The 17,923-nt window shown below is 47.6% G+C and overlaps 2 protein-coding genes across 10 annotated transcripts in view; both read right to left on the bottom strand.

Moving 5' to 3' along the window:
• Nucleotides 1-10,128, bottom strand: part of Pomt1 (protein O-mannosyltransferase 1) — a 19,852-nt gene extending 9,724 nt beyond the window's left edge. The window contains exons 1-11 of one of the 4 annotated variants that reach the window (XM_031369785.1): nt 9,972-10,128; nt 9,282-9,433; nt 6,299-6,405; nt 6,114-6,164; nt 4,883-5,029; nt 3,423-3,534; nt 2,920-2,985; nt 2,739-2,832; nt 2,117-2,272; nt 818-948; nt 397-492 (exon numbers count right to left, since the gene is read on the bottom strand). In XM_031369785.1, the coding sequence (XP_031225645.1) occupies nt 397-492; nt 818-948; nt 2,117-2,272; nt 2,739-2,832; nt 2,920-2,985; nt 3,423-3,534; nt 4,883-5,029; nt 6,114-6,164; nt 6,299-6,405; nt 9,282-9,433; nt 9,972-10,007 (1,148 nt within the window). In that variant the 5' untranslated portion in view covers nt 10,008-10,128. The other 3 variants (XM_031369786.1, XM_031369784.1, XM_031369787.1) reach the window with 3 other exon arrangements.
• Nucleotides 10,129-12,071: 1,943 nt separating this feature from the next.
• The window catches only part of Prrc2b (proline rich coiled-coil 2B), an 83,899-nt gene continuing 78,047 nt past the window's right edge, over nt 12,072-17,923 (bottom strand). For 4 of the 6 annotated variants that reach the window (XM_031369780.1, XM_031369777.1, XM_031369778.1 and 1 more), the window contains 2 exons: nt 17,252-17,333; nt 12,072-15,987 (listed from right to left, as the gene is read on the bottom strand). In XM_031369780.1, coding sequence (XP_031225640.1) covers nt 15,856-15,987; nt 17,252-17,333 — 214 coding nt within the window. In that variant the 3' untranslated portion in view covers nt 12,072-15,855. The remainder of the gene's footprint in view (nt 15,988-17,251; nt 17,334-17,923) is intronic. The other 2 variants (XM_031369781.1, XM_031369783.1) reach the window with 1 other exon arrangement.

Below are 17,923 nucleotides of genomic sequence, written 5' to 3'. Positions count from 1 at the left end.
ACTCACTCTGTAGACCAGGCTGGCCTCAAACTCAGAAATCCTCCTGCCTCTGCCTCCCAAGTGATGGGTTCAAAGGTGTGCGCCACCACTGCCCAGATTAAAAAAGAGAATCTTATCGGCAGGCAGACTCCTGAGGGCTGCACACAGGAACACAGAGAGGCTCCCACACTAGGCCCTCTTGAGGGGAGTGGACACAGTTCCTAAGAGACGCTAAGGCAGGTCACTGAGGACCCCAGCCCAGCCCTGGCCTCGCATTAATAATAGCTTGCAGCAGACACTCCAGCTCTGGGGGAGAGAGGTCTCTGGCCAGGGAGCAGTCATGGAAAGAAGGCTTACGACTCAGAGGGATGACCTGCCACTCAAGATGGCAGTGAGCTCCAAGGAAACTACACTCACCGCCCAGGGTCCTTGACGATCCACCAGTTGTTGATGTCTTTGAAGGGATAACAGGTCACCTGTTGCTGGTGGGAGCTGCCTCGGCCATTCTCATATCTGTGTGAGATATCAACAAAGAAGACACCTGAAGAGGTGGCTCTCCAGTGGTCTCTGCAGAAAGCACTCATTACACAACAATACAGGAGTCAGAGAACATGGAAAAAACAGTCAGGCAGAGTTGCTCCAAGGCACTGGAGGAGGTGTGGCTGGCATGCTACAGTGTTGTCCCCTCACCCCCAGTGTTTCACACCACAAAAGGCCAGGGCCTGAGCCCTGCTGCCTTCATCTCTCTAAACTTGATCACAGGAAATGACAGCTCTTAGCAAACTGGAAGAAAGCAAAACATCTGTTGATTGCAAATTAAAATTGTCACTTTCCTTACATCATGGGATAGGTGTTCTCGTGTGAATGAAGCCAGCAGGGCAAAGGTTTGCCAGAGACGCTTTTCAGAGTGACCTGGGAACCAAAAGCCACCTCCAGGGGCTGGCCTTGGGTGATGCGGGCTAGCCCTCCCTAAGACAAATAGAAAAGGTCTTAGATCAGCTCAAGAGACCAACCATCCTACCCCATGGATCCAAAGACAGAAAGAGGATCAGGCTCAGCAGCAGCTGCCCCTGCTGTAGGGCCAGCTCATCGGACCAAGGCCAACAATCCTAAACTGACAGATGGGGTGATAGCAGAGATGATCATATAATTAGTTGCAACTAACTCTCATCAGCTTGGGTCCTAGTGAACTACAATCATAAGTAGGTGTGTGCTCCTTGGCCAGGCATTCGGGTGACCTTCTAACCATACATCCTTATATGACTATTGATTCTGTAAGAGAGGCAAGTGACTGTATCTAAGAGATGAGGAGATAAGACCAGGGTACAGTGACATGCAGATGTGACCATCAGCAGAGCCAACATGCATGAGCAGGCCTACACCTCAAGGCTACACCCCTCACCACCACACCTGGTGCATTTTATGGGTCAGTACTTTTTTATCTGAAGTGTTGGAACCAGAAGTGTTCCAATTTGGGGGACTTGGGGGGGTCCACCCACAATCTGAGAGTCCAAAATGCAAAACAATCTGTAATCTGAAGCTGTCTTGAGTGTCCTGCAAGCACTCAAAAAGTTCTGAAGATCTCAACATGTTAACTGCAGGCTTCCATTTTAGGGATGCTCAGCCTGCATACATCTGTAGCTAGCTAGTGTAATGTCACGAGGCTTGAGTCTGTCACATGAGTCTGTCTTATGTCTCATGGCAAGTCAGGCTGTGAGAACAGCTTCTCTTACTCCCAACACAATCAGTATTTCACAGTTCCTTTAAAAATACCAACATGGGCTGACTGGTGGTGACGCACGCCTTTAATCCCAAACTGAGGAGGCAGACACAGACAGATCTCTGAGTTTAAGGCCAGCCTGATCTACAGCATGAGTTTCAGGATAGCCAAGGCTACACTGAGAAACTGTTCCTTGAAAAACAAACAAACCTGAAAATGAAACATGGCTGCTTCAGTTCTTAACCTTTGTAGCACAGCCCAGTTATCTATTCATTTGGTTATTTAAAACCAAGTCTGGCTATGGAGCCCTAGCTGGCCCTGCCCCACCTCTTCCTCCTGAGGGCTACAGATCCGACACTACTTAGACAGAAATGCTGAGTCTGTAACTGTTTTTGTTCTTTATGAAGTGTTTCTTACCTCCAAGCTGGCCTGGAAGGCGCTGGACATGATTTGGTCATGGGGCCCAGAGCGGTAGAGCAGCATCAGGTGGACATAGAAGAAGAGTAAGTACAGGAAGACTGGGATGATCAGCAGAGCCACGATTCTGGCGAGCAGGTGACTGAGCACGCACATCTGCCAGGGGTGAGAGGACAGGTCTTTCTATCCGCAGAGTGGCGTGGCCATCTCCAGACTGCATGGAGGCTTCGGGAAAGTTGCTGAGAAACCCTACCTGCCATGTACATGCTGCTGCTGGAAGCTCACAGTTGAGCGCCCCACTCCTACCTCTCCTGAAGCCTTGAGGAGGCTCTTTTTTTTTAAATTTTTAACTTTATTATTTATCTTATGTATGTGCATTGTAAGTCTCTTCAGACACGCTAAAAGAAGGCATTGGATCCCATTACAGATGGTTGTGAGCCACCATGTGGTTGCTGGGAATTGAACTCAGGACCTCTAGAAGAGCAGTCAGTAATCTTAACCACTGTGCCATCTCTCCAGCCCTGAGGGTCCACTTCTTTAAGTGCTCCAACTACTCCCTAGGACAGCTTGACACCCCATCCCCAAATACCGCAGACTCACAGGCTCTGACATGACCACCTACATTTGACAAGGTCTGGTCTCCAATCAAGTTCCAGGCATGGACAGCTGCAATGCTGAGCACGAGCAGGTAGGTGAAAATTCCCATGTATTTGATCCTGAAAAAGACAGAATTGAAATAAGGTTACAAGACAGACAAGTCCACAAGCAGAAGAATATTATCCAAGTTAGGGGCTCTAACTCACCCAACTGCACAGGAACAAGAGACCCCAGTCAGCAGTAGCCACAGCCACCAGTGCACCGAGAAAGGGCTGGACAAAACAGGAGAGAACAGAAGAACAAGGAAGCAGTCACAGGACTTATCCCACAGGTTGGGAATGCCGAGCTTCTCTGAGCAGTCTCTACATTGGCCAGTCCTACTGGATACCAGCCATAATAAAAAAAACCCACCTCCCCATTTGGGTCTCAGAAGAACTTTTCTTTTTGTCAGGAAAACAAATTTCCTGTAGGTTAAAGTTAAAAAAGGATGTACTTATGAAACCACGGGCTAAGGGTCAACCTGAAGTATTAAGTAACCAAAAGGCATTCTGTAAGCAAGTCACCCAGAGCTAGGTGCAGGTACACCTGTAACCCCAGCACTTTGGAGGCTGACATGGAGGCATGGCTGCCAGCTAGGGCTCCACAGTCAGAAGGAAACAATCTAGAATCCTTTTTTCTTCTAACAAGAAGTGTGTCTTGCTTTCCATACCTGTGTGTCTGGGAGTTGAAGAACTTCAGATAGGACAACACGGCCAACAGGTTAAAAAATATCAGTATGGATTCCAACAGCATGAGCCTGGACTGAGTGATCAGGGCGTTCTCTGTCACAGAGACAAAAAGCTGTCAGCACAGAGCAGCCCAGGCTACTGGGGATACAGAACCAGTCACAGGAGGTGCACACAGCAGTGTCTCCAGAGACTGCACAGAGGGCATCCTCTGAGGGTGCCAGTCTCTGTCTACACAAAGACAGGTCTTGGCATAACACCTTCCTCATATCCTGCTGCATATTCAAGGCACTACAGATTACCTAAAATCCCTGATACAATGTAAATGGCACATAGTCACTTTATTGTCTTGTTAAGGGAGTAACAACTTCTTATATGCTGACATATATGTATGTATGTGTACCATGTGCCTGTGGAAGTCAAGAGAGGGCATTGGATTCCCTAGAACTGGAGTTAGTAAGTCATCACTCGAAAGCTAGGAACCAAACTCTACAAAACTAGCAACTGCTCTTAACTTCTGAGTTACCTCTGCAGTCACCAAGAAGTAAATCTTTATGTTGTTGGTGCAGAAGGAAGTTTTGGAAAAGAATAACAACAACAACGACAACAACAACAACAACAACAAATTGAGGACATACTCTCGCTGTGTTGCCCAGGCTGACCTCACAGGCAAGACTCTTCTGCCTTGGGCTTCCCAGTGCTGGAATTACAGACCCAGCATGAACCACCATGGGATATTTTTGCTTTTGGGCTGAGGATAAACCCAGGGCCTCGTAAATGCTAGGCAAGTGCCCAATCACTGGGTCACATCCCCAAGCTCAGGGCTATTTTCTTTAGGTATTAATTTTTTTTTTTTTCGAGACAGGGTTTCTCTGTGTAGCCCTTGGTGTCCTGGAACTCACTCTGTAGACCAGGCTAGCCATGAACTGAGAAAGCCATCTGCCTCTGCCTCCCAATGGCTGGGATTAAAGGTGTGCGCCACTACTGCCCAGCTAGGTATTAATTTAAAAAAAAAAACAACAAAAAAATGTGTGTATGTGTATACTTGTGTGAATGTATATGCCATGATGTCTATGTGCCTTCAAGCACTGTCTGGCAGCCCCCACCTTTAATATGCCACCATGGGCACATTTCTACTTCCAAAAAGTATCTGACCTCACAGTCCACCAATCCTCCATCAAAGAGGGCACATCTGGAATCTGGATGAAGCAGATGTGTTCACTAGGGCAGCACATACACTCTCAGTACACACAGTAGGGCAGCACACACATTCTCAGTACACACACTAGGGCAGCACATGTACTAGGGTAGTACACACACTAGGGCAGCACACACACTACCACCAGGCACTAATCTCCAAGCCTTATGTTGAAATGCCACAAAATGTTTGGTTTTCTTTCTCTATACTCTGGTGTAGGTAGGTGGTTAGCAACCCAAGGCTTACCAATGAGCATCAACAGGGCGGCTCCCATGGCAGTACTGTGGGAAAAGTGGAGCTCCAGCACTATCTGGTAGGCCATGGGTACTGACAGGGCCCCGGCAAGCGCTGGCAGCAGGCGTAAGGACCATACAGGCACATTGCTACTGTATTCTGGAAAGGAATCACATTGCAGAGCTCAGAGCTTGCCTACTGACACAGCAGTTCACAGACTTGCAAATGCAACCTTATAAAACTGGGAGGCACGTGAGCTACTGAGGGTGTAAACTTGTGGTAAAGTTTTTAAAATGAGCTTTGGAGTTTGGGTGTTAGGAGGTTTTTAAAGACTAGGTTTCACCACTTGGTATGACGATGAACACCTTAAATCCTAGCACTTAAGAGGCAAAGGCAGGATGATTGTGAGTTCAAGGCCAGTCTGGTTTAGATAGTGAGTTCCAAGCCAGCCAAGTGAGAGCCTGTCTAGGGTGTCAAACTCCTGAGTTCAGGCAGTCCTCTTCCCCCAGCGTCTTTGGGTAGTAAACATCAGCTTTGCAGTCAAGGCGCCATCTTTCACCAGCACAGATAGATGAGGAAGGATTCTGAGATTAATGCTGATTTAGCATATGTACCCCAACTAGCTCTACAAACATTATGGCCACAAAGTTTATACCTATAAAAGACAGTGGCTGCCAAATGCCACAGGATACATGTACCAAGAGCCAGGGATAAAATAATTACAATTATAAAGCACTTAAAACTTTAACCAGAGCCGGGCAGTGGTGCGCACCTTTAATCCCAGCACTTGGGAAGCAGAGGCAGGTGGATTTCTGAGTTTGAGGCCAGCCTGGTCTACAGAGTGAGTTCCAGGATGGCCAGGGCTACACAGAGAAACCCTGTCTCGAAAAACCAACCAACCAAAAACAAACTTTAACCAGACTTTTCTTTCTTTTTAAGTTTTAGTTATGTACATGGGTGTTCTGTCTGTATCCACAACTGTATATGCCTGGCCAAAATAAAGTGGCAAACCCCCTGGAACTGGAGTTACGGATGGTTGTGCACCATCATGTGCGTGCTGGAAATCAAATCCTGGTCCTCTGCAAAAACAGCCAGTGTTCTTAACTGCTGAGCCATCTCTCCAGCCCCTTGTACCCAAATAACCTGGTTCAAATCAGTAAAAGGTTAAGTGCTGGGTCTTGTGATGAGCATCATGCCTCTAGTCTTTCATATGTAGATTCATAAGGAGAGTTAAAATCCTTACCTGCTCCAATTCGGTTCCACAGAAAGTTACCATCAAATCCCCCTAACCAACCTAAAACAAAAAATATGAAAGATGGACCAAACAAGGTGAGAAAACAAGTCACGGTCTGTGCCTTTGAGAAATTTCATTTCATAAGCTTACTATATTCCGAAGCCTCAAAGGCCCTGACTGCTTCTCTTACCTACCTCCCAAAGCCAGTAGCATGTGTCCAAATGGTGGTCCACTGTCATCCAGAAAGAAAATGCGCTTCATGTAAAAGGAAATGTACTGCCCGTAATATACTTCATCGAAACTATAAACAAACACAAAACCCACCTTTATATCCAACTAGAAAACCTTACTGTTATTTAATATATTTTAAAATTATTTTTTGTGTATGGGTATTTTGCCTACATGTCTGTACATCACACGTGTGCAGTGCCCACAGAGGGCAGACGAGGGGGTCAGATTCTCTGAAACTAGAGTTGGAGGCAGTTGGGAGCCCCAAGTAGATGCTGGGAACTGAACCCAGGTCCTCTGTAAGAGCTATCAGTATTGAGCTATGTCTCTAGCCCCCTAGCAATCTTAATTGTAAACATAAGACAGGAAAATAAAACCTCATGTTTCCAGCTGACTTCAGGTAAGTGAAGAGCCAGGGTCAGATTCTTTGTTCCAATTGTATTCTATCCCCAAACACTAACAAACAACCAACATCATTAAACCTGTAGGAACATGGTGGGAAATTCACCAAGCACAGTGAGCATATATTCCTGTGTAGAGCCTATTTCTTTCTCTAGTTTTTCTCCTCTGCATGAATGTGTATGTGATATACAGGCAGTTATGTGTATGCATATTCGTGTGTGTGTATGTGTGTGTGTGTATAGGTGTATGTGTGCACATTTTATCTACTGAGACACCCATTCAGTCTGAAGCTTGTCATTTGGCTAGTCTAGCTAGTAATTTGCTCCAGAGATTCCCTGGATAAGCTGGCAGTACACTGGGATTACAGCTGGAGTACACTGCCTACATGGCGTGTGAGGGAGTGCTTAGGATCTGAACTCTGGTCCTCACACTTGTACAGCAAGTGTTTTTCCCCCTGAGCCACTTCCCAACCCTCCCCACAGCTGTGGACTTAGGTGTGTGTAGGCCAAGCTCCTGACCACGAGCCTTGAGGCTAATCCCATCTCATCCTCTCACTGGCCACTAGTACCTTTCTACAGCTGTGGACTGAAGCAGAACTAAAGATCTAATTGAAAGGTGGCAAACATGGGAGGAAGAAGGGCACAGAAGCTTCTTCAGATAATGAGACATCAGATCTTAGGTGTGACAACAATTCTTCAGATAATGAGAGACATCAGATCTCAGGTGTGACTGTTTTTGTGGTTATATGCTCTTTCTTTTCAACAATCCTCATCTTGGAGCTGGAAAGATGGTTATGGCATTTTACAGAGGACTTGGGTTCAAATTCCAGAACTTAGGCAGATCTCAAAGCCATGGATCTTCAGCTCCAGAGGATCTGACATCCTCTGCTGGGTCTGAAGGCATATGTGCATATGCACAGATGGGCAGACAGACACATACTCTTAAATAATTCTCATCTTTCAGAAGTATATAGTGCATTGGTCATAAATGAAATATGTCTAGGATTTGCTTCAAATTAATCTACTCTAAAGGGTCTGCTGAAGTCATCATTCTACCCATGTCTGTATTTGACACCTATAACAAAGTAAAAGAGAATGCCTGTATTATTAATATATACCCTCTCAATAACAACAGCACAGTTCCCCTTAAGAACAAATTCATCGGGGCTAGAGAGATGGCTCAACGGTTAAGAGAACTGATTGCTATTCCAGAGGTCCTGATTCAAATCCCAGCAACCACATGGTGGCTCACAACCATCTGTACAAGATCTGACGCCCTCTTCTGGTGTGTCTGAAACAGTGACAGTGTACTTATATATAATAAATAAATCTTTAAGAAAAAAAAAAGAACAAATTCATCAAACAGCCACCTTTCAACTGGATAAGGAAAAGTGAGGCTAGAAACTGACTACTGACAGACCAAAAGTTTCTTTTTCTTTCTTTTTTTTTTTTTTTTGGTTTTTCTAGACAGGGTTTCTCTGTATAGCCCTGGCTGTCCTGGAACTCACTCTGTAGACCAGGCTGGCCTTGAACTCAGAAATCTGCCTGCCTCTGCCTCCCAAGTGCTGGGATTAAAGGCGTGTGCCACCACCACCCGGCTATATATATATATATATATATATTTTTTTTTTTTTCTCAAAAGTTTCTTACTACAGTCCTTCAAGGCAAGCCCTAAAACATGTATTCCAGGGGTTCTTCTGGGGGACACGCTGATCCCACACCCACACTATTTGTGATGACGATTTCTGGTTGTCACCTTGACTACATGTGGAATGATCTACCATCCAGAAGTTGAGTGTATGAGAGATCTTTCACATGGTTAAAGTGGGCGATCCACTTCTAGTCTGGACCTTTGAGGCAAGAAGACATATGAGTTTAATCCAGATCTTGAGGTGGGAAGACATACCTTTAATTTGGGCCACACCTTCTCCTGAAAATCTACATAAAGACACACAAGTAGGAAGTTTTCTTCTGAGCCTTTTTGCCCTTGCCTTGCTAGCAAGTCCATTCCTTTGCTGGCACTAAAGCCTACTTCTTTAGGAATCCAGAGTATACTGAAGACCAGCTGAGACACCAAGCCTTGTGGACTGAGCAACTACTGGACTCCTGGACTTTTCTATTCACAGTCAACTACTGTTGGATTAGCTGGACTGCAGCCAGTAAGTCATTGTTCCAATAAATCATATGTTTATATAATATATATGCATAATATATATTATATATATAATATATTTATTTATTTTTGGAGACAGGGTTTCTCTGTGTAGCCCTGGCTGTCCTGGAACTCACTCTGTAGACCAGGCTGGCCTCAAACTCAGAAAGCTGCCTGCCTCTGCCTCCCAAGCGCTAGGATTAAAGGCGTGCGCCATCACCTCCTGGCTCTGTGTTAATTCTTAAGTTGTTACTCTAGAGAGCCCTGAGCTAAAACATCGATCACCAAGAGATCCAGAAGCCCAGAATGTCTCTCTTTTGCCCTGTACAGTAAGGTGATTCCTATCACTAATTACAATGCCTCTTGGATCATTTACTCTCCTCCATCTCTACTTACACCACGGCCCGAGGGTAGGAGAGTTGCCATAGTCGGGTCAGAAGTCCCAGGCCAGTCAGAGCCACCAAGTTCAAATTGATGTCAACAGTCACCACTAGAGGCCGCTTCAAAAATCTTAACATTTTGCAGAAAAGCAAGCTCTGGAGGCCACCCTGGAAAAGAGGGAAAGAACTAACATTAAAGGTAAATGGACAGCAGCCCGGAAAGGTTCAGAAGAGACTACAGGGCCCTACATTATATAACATACCTGTTGGAGAATTACAGTTGTGTTCAAGCACAGGGTATACATAAAAACATTTGAGGGGTGAATTCAGAAATCTCAGAACTGGATACAAGTCATTCCATAAACACTTACTAGGAACATGGCTGCTAATGAATGATGTGGCTTCTCCCGTCCCTTCCCAGTGTGGTTGAAAACTAAAACCCTGGGGAGCTCTGGACACTGTCATAGCCCAGTGACCTGGATGGACTTTTCCCTCTTCTCCTGGAGGCATTCCTCTCCTCCTAGAGTTGCCTGTGCTCCGAGCCCATTCTTTCTCTACAGTTCTGCCCACCCCGGCTCTTACAGGAGGCCACCCTGGAACCGCCTGGCTCGGCCAGGATCGGAACATCCACCGACCCTAGCGCTCCGCCCCCAGGCCGGATCCCAGATCCCAGCAGGGCTCTCGAATCTGGCACTCCAAAACCTACGAGCATTTCTTCGAGTCCTGCAGATCGGCTACCCATGTGGATCGAGCCAGGCCTGCGAACCGCTAGGCAGGCTTGACCGTTGGGGGCGAGGCCGCTCGATTACTCTGCAGCGCCCACGGATCGACGCTCAATTTGTTGTGCCTGCGTGGCCCACAGACTCTGTGGTGCGCGTGCGCAGCAAGAGCGCGAGGTAGCGGGGCGCGTGCGCGGAGAGCTCAACCGCCGTGAAAGTTGAAGGTACCCACTGTCCTAACCTTAGGGCTCTCTTTCCCCTTTTTAATAAAGCACAGTGGGTTTCCAAATGCTGTTCACGTGCTCGGAGCTCTCCGTTTCGGGCCTCGCGTCTACTTCAGCGGTTTCGGTACAGGGGGTAAGCGCTTTGAAGCCTCGGGTGCGCTATACCTCCTGGAGCTGTATGCAGAGGAAGTGGTGGACTGCTTTTCCTCCATTCTTCCCACACTAGTCTGTCTCCCCTCTTCCCCAAGGTCTCAGACTCACTATGTAGAGGAGGATGACTTTGAACGTATGATTCTACTGCCTTTGCTTCCCCAGCGCAAGTATTACAACCATGCCTTTTTCGGTAGGTTCTCATGCTTAGCTGGCAAACCCAGCCCGTACCAACTCCAGATCTCGATTCAGGCTTGTTTTGCCAAAATTAATTTTCTACAAGTTAGCTTAGCATCGGATGAAATCCGGTTGTAGATTGTAGAAATGGGTCTGGGCGACCGTTTAGTGGTTAAGAGAACTGGTTGCTCTTAAAGAGGGCCTTGATTCCATTTCCAGCGCCCACATGACAGCTCAGAATCATCTGGAACCGCAGTTGAAGGATCTGGCACCAGGCGGCAGTCAAGTGGTATGCAGACACACATAAAATAAGACAAGAATGCACAGAATTGTTTGTTCACAGCTTAGCCACGAGAGCATGGTCTACCCAAGTTCCTGCAAAGAAAGGGTGCTGAGATATATTGGAGAGCGAGCTCTTTGGGTTCCAAAAGTTTATTAGTCTGAGCATGTAAGCCATGCTGGTGCTTCTGGGCAGCTTGTAGGCACTCAGCTCCAGGACGACCTTGTCTTGCTTGCAGGAAACATGAGCTATGGATGCTATTACCCAGACCCCTGCCTGTAAGAAAGAGGCTTAAGACTGAGGGACTCGGGTTTTTCATGCAAGCTGCCTTTGTCTTGTTTTGTTTTGCTTTTTGTAACACTGGCTGGTATACAGCTGTATGCTCACCAGTGACCTGAATCCACACCAGCCTGCTTAAGTAGATAGGGTTTAACAAAAGGCATTTGATAAAATAAATTGTCCAGATAGCCCTGTACCTAGGTTCCAGACCTCACTGATGACAAATCTTGAACCTATATGAATCCCCAAGACCTTTTCCTGCCCCAGATCTAATTTATTCTTCCACAGTACAGTGCAGTCCTCCACTTGTTCCTATAGGAACTCAGATAGCAACCAGGCATGAAGTACAGGATAGGATGTTGCATGGGTTGACCCACAGAGAGGGAACAAGGCTTCTTGGTGCTGCGCATTTTCAAGATGCATCTCAACCACAGCCTACCTGTTGTAGGGGTCCCTCAGACCCAGGAAGAAAATAATTTCCATGTAGACCAAATAATGTCTTTAAATATATATTAATTTGTATGATCTGCAACCCACTCCTTGCTTAGCCTTCCCAAAGACCCTGAAGGAAATACAGAGTGCCATGTGTTTTAGTCCTTGCTAAACTGCTTGAGACCTTGCTCCATTTCCCCAAGTCACCTTCCCTCCACATTGGACATCTTTAGAATCCTTTTGTTTGTTTGTTTGTTTTTCGAGACAGGGTTTCTCTGTAGCCCCGGCCGTCGTGGAACTCACTCTGTAGACCAGGCTGGCCTTGAACTCAGAAATCCGCCTGCCTCTGCTTCCCAAGTGCTGGGATTAAAGGCATGCGCCACCACTGGCTACAAAGCTGTTCTGAAGGTGGCTGCCTTGGTGACTGTCCTTGGAACCTTACCACAGCACAGTGCTGCACTCCCTAAGGTATTTTGACCACTTCCAGTTTCCCAGGAAGCTGTGAAACAGCAGTACTCTTCCAATGACAGAAAACTGACACAACCTGAGAAAGCATGTTTGGCTTTATTTTTTTATACTTTTTTTTATTTAAATAAGGAGAGTTCTTTCGTATGGAAAGACCTAGTACAATCACATATTTGAAAGGAGAAACAACAGGGACTGACCCGGAGGGAAGGGAGGGTGAATTCACGATTCCATTTCCCATCCAAAGAGGTTCCCCATATCACGTCTAAACAAGCTGCACAGTACACCTTTAGCATCGTCTGCCCTTTCAAATAGCTGGTCTAAGTGAAAGACAGAGGGAAGGCCAAAAGTAAAGCAAAAGAAAACAAAAGGACCCTCAAAAAGAACACCCCCCCAAGTCCTTTTTTATAAAAGGTATGAGGTGGAAAGCCGAGGGCACAAGACCCTTCAACTAAGGAGCCTGCACAGAGCCTCTCAGAACTGCTGCTCCAGGATTATGACATGCCAAAGACGGGGCCTGGGGAGGTTGCAGGTCTGAAGCAGGCAGCTGGGAGCTGCAGGAGTCATGCGCCTGGAAGATCACCAGTCAGAGCTGGTAGACAGTGGGGAGCACAGCTGGGTGACCGTGCTCATCCCCAGTACTGACCACTCTGCTTCACATGACCTAACTTGTCTTAGAGCCATCTCACAAAAGAGCTGGCTTTTCCACTCATCAAATACAGAAGCCAGACTTCTGTGCCCTTGCTTGTGAAAGATTCCCAACAGACCCTCTAATCCAGACTTGCTGGAAATGAGGGCAAGGCAAACCTGAAAGGTAACATGCAGGTACCTGGCAGAGGGGGGACCCCAGTGGATGTTGGGGAGTTGCCTCATGGCCTCAGCGAGCACACTCTTGTGCTCTGGGCCCTGAGTGTCAAATCTTTCACAAATTCATCACTGACCATCTGGAAGGTGGTTCCAGAAGCCAGGACAGCAAGGTTCATATTGTTACCCAAGTATCTCTAGAAGCAGCAGAGCAACCGTGGCTTTGGATAGGAACCAGCTTTTCTGGATGTGTACTACAATCATCCTTTATCCCCCTTAAGGAAGCTTAGACCCAGAAGTGTTGTGAACTCTGAATTTGAAAATGGTAAACTTGGGAATCAGACAAGAAGAGCAACTGTTAAGAGACCAGACTAAGTGCAGTTGGCAGAAGTCTTCACTGATAGTTGCCACTACACGCTGCATCAGGACCAACAGACTGAAGAGTCCCGGTTGCCAACCATGGATTTCACCATCAGTGACACCAACAAAGCCACCAGCAGTAGGATGTGACTTTAGCAGGCAGAAGTAAAAGATTCTGCCCACTTCTACCCATCCCAGCAGTAGAAAAGGAAGGGGCTGGGCTGTACCTGTTCCCACCAAAGGCCATGGCACCTGGACAGACGCTCCCGTTTTTTATGTGTGATCTAAAGATAGGGGTTTGAAACCAAAATAAGGCCCAAGTCCTATTATATTTTGAGCTTGACTCTAAAAACCACATGAAGAGATATTGCACCTTAAAACACCTCTGTACTAAAAACTTGGCTTGACCAGATCACCCAAGGGGTAGGGACATTTGGCCTCTGTCCCCACAGTCTAGTTGCAAATGTATCTCTCAGAGGGATAGAGCCCATAACTGAGACCACAGAGGTGGTGAGCACACCAAATTTCACATGCAATTTCCTGGCCTTCCCTGCACAGAGTAATTCAGACATTATATAAACAGAGCAGTGGGACATTTACTTTTTTTTTCCATCTAGACCTACAACATCAATACATATAAATAAATTCTAGTGTTTCTTGTTTTTATTTAGGGTGGGAGGCAGGAGGGAAATAACAGGGTTAGAGAAAGGACTGAAAACAGGTGACCTCCTATTTTTTTCTTCTTAAACAGGGAGTACTGCCATTCTGACAGCAGGTTCACCTAAAGGGCACACTTTTGAGTTTGTAACAGTATCCTGTGAAATTCTGAGGGAGAAAATGTTTGCCTCTTTTGACACATATGCCCACCAAGCATTAGGTGAGGTGGGTCTGGCCGAATTTCTAAGGACAGGTAGAGGTGACTGTGTGTGGCTTTTACTGACTCAGACTTACTGGGGTAGAGCTTGGCAGTGGGGCAGAGGGCTCAATCACTGAGACAGTAACCAGACACTTCCAGGGGGTAGAAGAGCAGATGGGGACACAGGCAGATCTGTGCTGGGGACTCTTAAGCGGGCAGTGCTTTTGAGGAGGGATGCAAGAGAAGAGATGGGACAGAGACAAATGAACAAAGGTTGGAGGGCAGAGGCGAGAAGGAAGTAGCGGAGTGCTGCAGTTACAATGAAACTCTGCACTAAGGCTGCCCTGTCCGGTAAAGCTGGGGACAGTGTGGCACTACCTGCTGGGGAAGCAGACTTCTGCTTCCTTCTAAAAACCAACTAGGCAAGGGCGAAGCCACTTCAGAGCTCCTAAGCTGCTTCTCTGCTCTCATGCCCTTGGTGACACTTGAGAAGCTTGTCCCAGCCTGCCACCATCTGCGAGCTCTGAAGCAGGCAGCCTCCAACATCCCCAAGTGGGTGATTAAATGGGGATCCTAAACAGAAGCTGAGCACCCTGAAATCCCCCCTTCATTTCCCTTTGAATGATGGGAAAATTTCCTTATTCTTAGTGAAAGCAAGAAGCCTCACATACAAGAGCTCACACAGAACCTGGCAGCAGCAGTCCCAAGACACCAACCACCCTTTTAAGGAGGCGGCATAGGCTTCTCTGCAGGCCACTTATATTTATACCTTGACCCTGTGCAGTTCTCCATGGAAGGGTAACACACCTGTTGCTTAGCAACCCTGCCCCAACACCCTGCCCTGTTACCACGAGTGAAGGACGTGAGATGAATGCGCCATAGTCTTTCCTGTTGCAAACTTGACTAATAGGTATTCACTTGTGTCCTTATATTGATTTTGGTGATAAGCTGTGAGGGGTAGATGGACAGGGATCCAGATGGACACAGCAGGCTCCACAAAAAGGAAAGGAAGTGAGTGGGGAACACAGCCACCCAGGGGGATAAATCATGGAGCCTTAGACACAGTCCCCAAGTGGGGCCAATCTGGATTACAAATGGTGACTGTAACTCCAAAGTTCCTCTAGTGTGCAATACTCACTGTGTCCAATGACAGCAGAAGGGCCCAGAACAGATAATTCTTATTCTGAAATGTTAACTCTAGGCCAGGGACTGGAACTAAACTCAGATGCTAACTTCACAGTGCCCAAGGTGGTTAGGGACCAACCAGAGTGTCCAGTCACAAACCCCAAAGGTTAGCCAACCTGTGAGTGTGTGAGTGTGTGTGTGTGTGTGTGTGTGTATGTGACTCTTAAGAATCACTTCTTAAGGTAGCGCTGTGACATGTCAAACAGGACAGAGATAAAAGGTGACCACTGGGGACAGCAGAGCAGAGAGAGGACAGCGAGGACCGTATAAAAGTTCAGCTATACAGACGTAGCTAGCATTTTGTTCTCATTTCCCCTTTGTAAAAACCTTAGCTGCTTTTTAAAACAAAAAGCCTCCAGCTAAAATGACCCTGCTGCCAAACCACTGTGCCTAGGGAACGGGGTGGGCGGGCAGGTCTGCACTGCATAGGAGGCTCACTCCACAGTCACTGGGCAGAGGGGTGGGAAGGAGGGAGTCTGCTTTTTTGTACCAAAGCAAGCAGGTCAATGCCATATAACCACGATGCAGGCTGGCTGACGATGGAACTTTCAGGAGCTTTCGGGAATGGAAGAGAGCTCTGTTCAGGGCCAAGTGGTGGCTGTCCAGACTGGTGTGGTGCACCATCCCTGTTAGGGTGAGGCAAGAGATGCCAGGCACCTTCAGGCTTTACTCCCCTCCACCTTGACTGCCCGAGGCTTGATTGCTCCAGTTCGCTTCATCTGGGCGGTGGCTGAAGAGGCCTCCTGCAGCTTCACGGCTCCCAGGCCTGACTTTTCATCCACTCGCTTTGCCTTAGGACAGATGAACAGGAAAACCAAAGTGACTGCAGGGCAAAATGTGTAGAGACCACTCCCTTCCTGCTCCAGTGTCAGACCAAAAGACCAGAGAGGAGCCTGGTGTGCAGTCAGAACTGCCCTGGTCCCTCCCATGGGTGCAGTGATTCCGAAAGGCAGTAAGACTCCCGGTCCTCCACAGAGAATTCAGTACCACATCCTTGGTGAACATTTCAGGTCCCAAGGTTGATGGGAAGGGCCTTTTCAAATCAGTGCACCCTGTGCCCCACTGGCAAGCAAACTGCCCCTTCAGCAAACCAGTCTACCCCGCGGGCCTGGGTACCCACCCATCTGTAGAGGATTGAAGCCAACTGGGATCTCCCAGATCTTGGTGCAGAATTCAGTCAAGCCCCCATCTCAAGTGTCTCTGAATAACCACACTTCCCCAGGACCCCATCTGATCTCAGGGTTGCACTAGCCAGCAGCTCTGCACAGTGGTGGCCTATACAGGGTAACCTCACTTGTCTAACTTCTAGGGGTAACTTTGTTGGGTGGTTTTTGTTGTTTTGTCAAGCTGAGGTTGGAACCCAGGGCCTCACACATGCTAGGCAGGTGCTCTGCCTGAGTTATGTCCTCAGCTCTGGGAGAAAGGGTTAGAAACCCACCCCACAGCAGGAGCAGTGACCTCCAAGGAACACTGGGAAAGGGGGGCAAAAAGAGAGCCATCACCCTCACAATCTCCACCTCTCAGTGACAAATTTATTAAGTCCCAGTCCTGACCAAGGTTCTGAGCTCTGAAGTCCCAGCCTGGCTTTACAGGAGGAAGAAAAAAGGGGCTACAGGGAAAGATATGGAGAAATCCTTATTGTACAGCTGGCGAGGCTGTTATTCTGTCTCCGATCCCACCCAGGCAGACAGAGACATGCCACAGCACTCACTAGAGCTAGCACACACACACACCCAGCCTCTGAGCTAACCCAGGCCTAACCATGTCTCCTAGAGCGCCATGACAGCCATAAGTGGCTGGGGATAGAAAATACACCTTCTGGCATCTCCTCTTGTGGGCATCAGGCTCTTCCCTTCTCTGTAGGACAAGGAAGGATCCAAACACCCATCAAGAGAAGTGCTTTTGCCAGGAGGAACTCAGGTGGCCCAGCTCTAAGCAGTAGGGCATATTTCCCTTAATAAAAACCGTCCATCAGCTGGACAGTCCCCTCTCCTTTGGCGCTGGGAGACAGGCCTAAGTGTCCAGGGCTGCAGGGTCTGGGAAGCCATCTTCTACCTGTTGAACGTAGTGTCCCTGCACAGAGCCCATGTTAACTGCTGATCCAGAGGGCTTCCCACTGGGGCTAGCAGAGCTAGGCCTGAAAAAACCAAAGGCAGGGTTGAGAATACACATGTGTCACCACAGAGATGGAGTCAATGCCTAGCAGCACAAGGAGGCAGATCAAGACAGGGAGGCCCTCTGGCCAGAGGCCTTAGCAGACAGAAAGCACAGACTGACACAGCTAAGAATGCAAATGGGGAGGAGGGTGGTCAACCATGCCCCTCGGCACTTCCTGGAGACACACCCAGGAGAAGAGCTACAACCCTTGCTGTGAGAAGACAACCAGTGGAATCTGGACCAGTGTGGTGCAGTGTCCAGATGAAGGCTCAAAGCAGCTTCTAAGGAGCTATCCCGGGGGTGGCCTCTTTCTCACTTATGGGGGGAAGGAAGAGATCTACAACCGCATTTAGTCCCCAGGACCCTTAGATGCTTCATGAGAAAAAGGTCTTCTGTAAGAAAGAGTACTGTACAGAGGCCAGTGAGTCTCTTGTGAGGCTGTCTAGTGCTAGACACCACTAGAGCCTGAAAAACCAGCATGGGGCAGCGCATCCTTTGAATTTCTACCCGAGGACTCCTTTTTGCAAGGCATGACTCAGTTGCCCATTTCCTGAAAATCCTGAATGATAC

The sequence above is a fragment of the Mastomys coucha genome, unplaced genomic scaffold, assembly GCF_008632895.1.
Source record: "Mastomys coucha isolate ucsf_1 unplaced genomic scaffold, UCSF_Mcou_1 pScaffold15, whole genome shotgun sequence".
NCBI lineage: Eukaryota > Metazoa > Chordata > Mammalia > Rodentia > Muridae > Mastomys > Mastomys coucha.
This window is presented reverse-complemented; position numbering and strand designations above follow the sequence as displayed.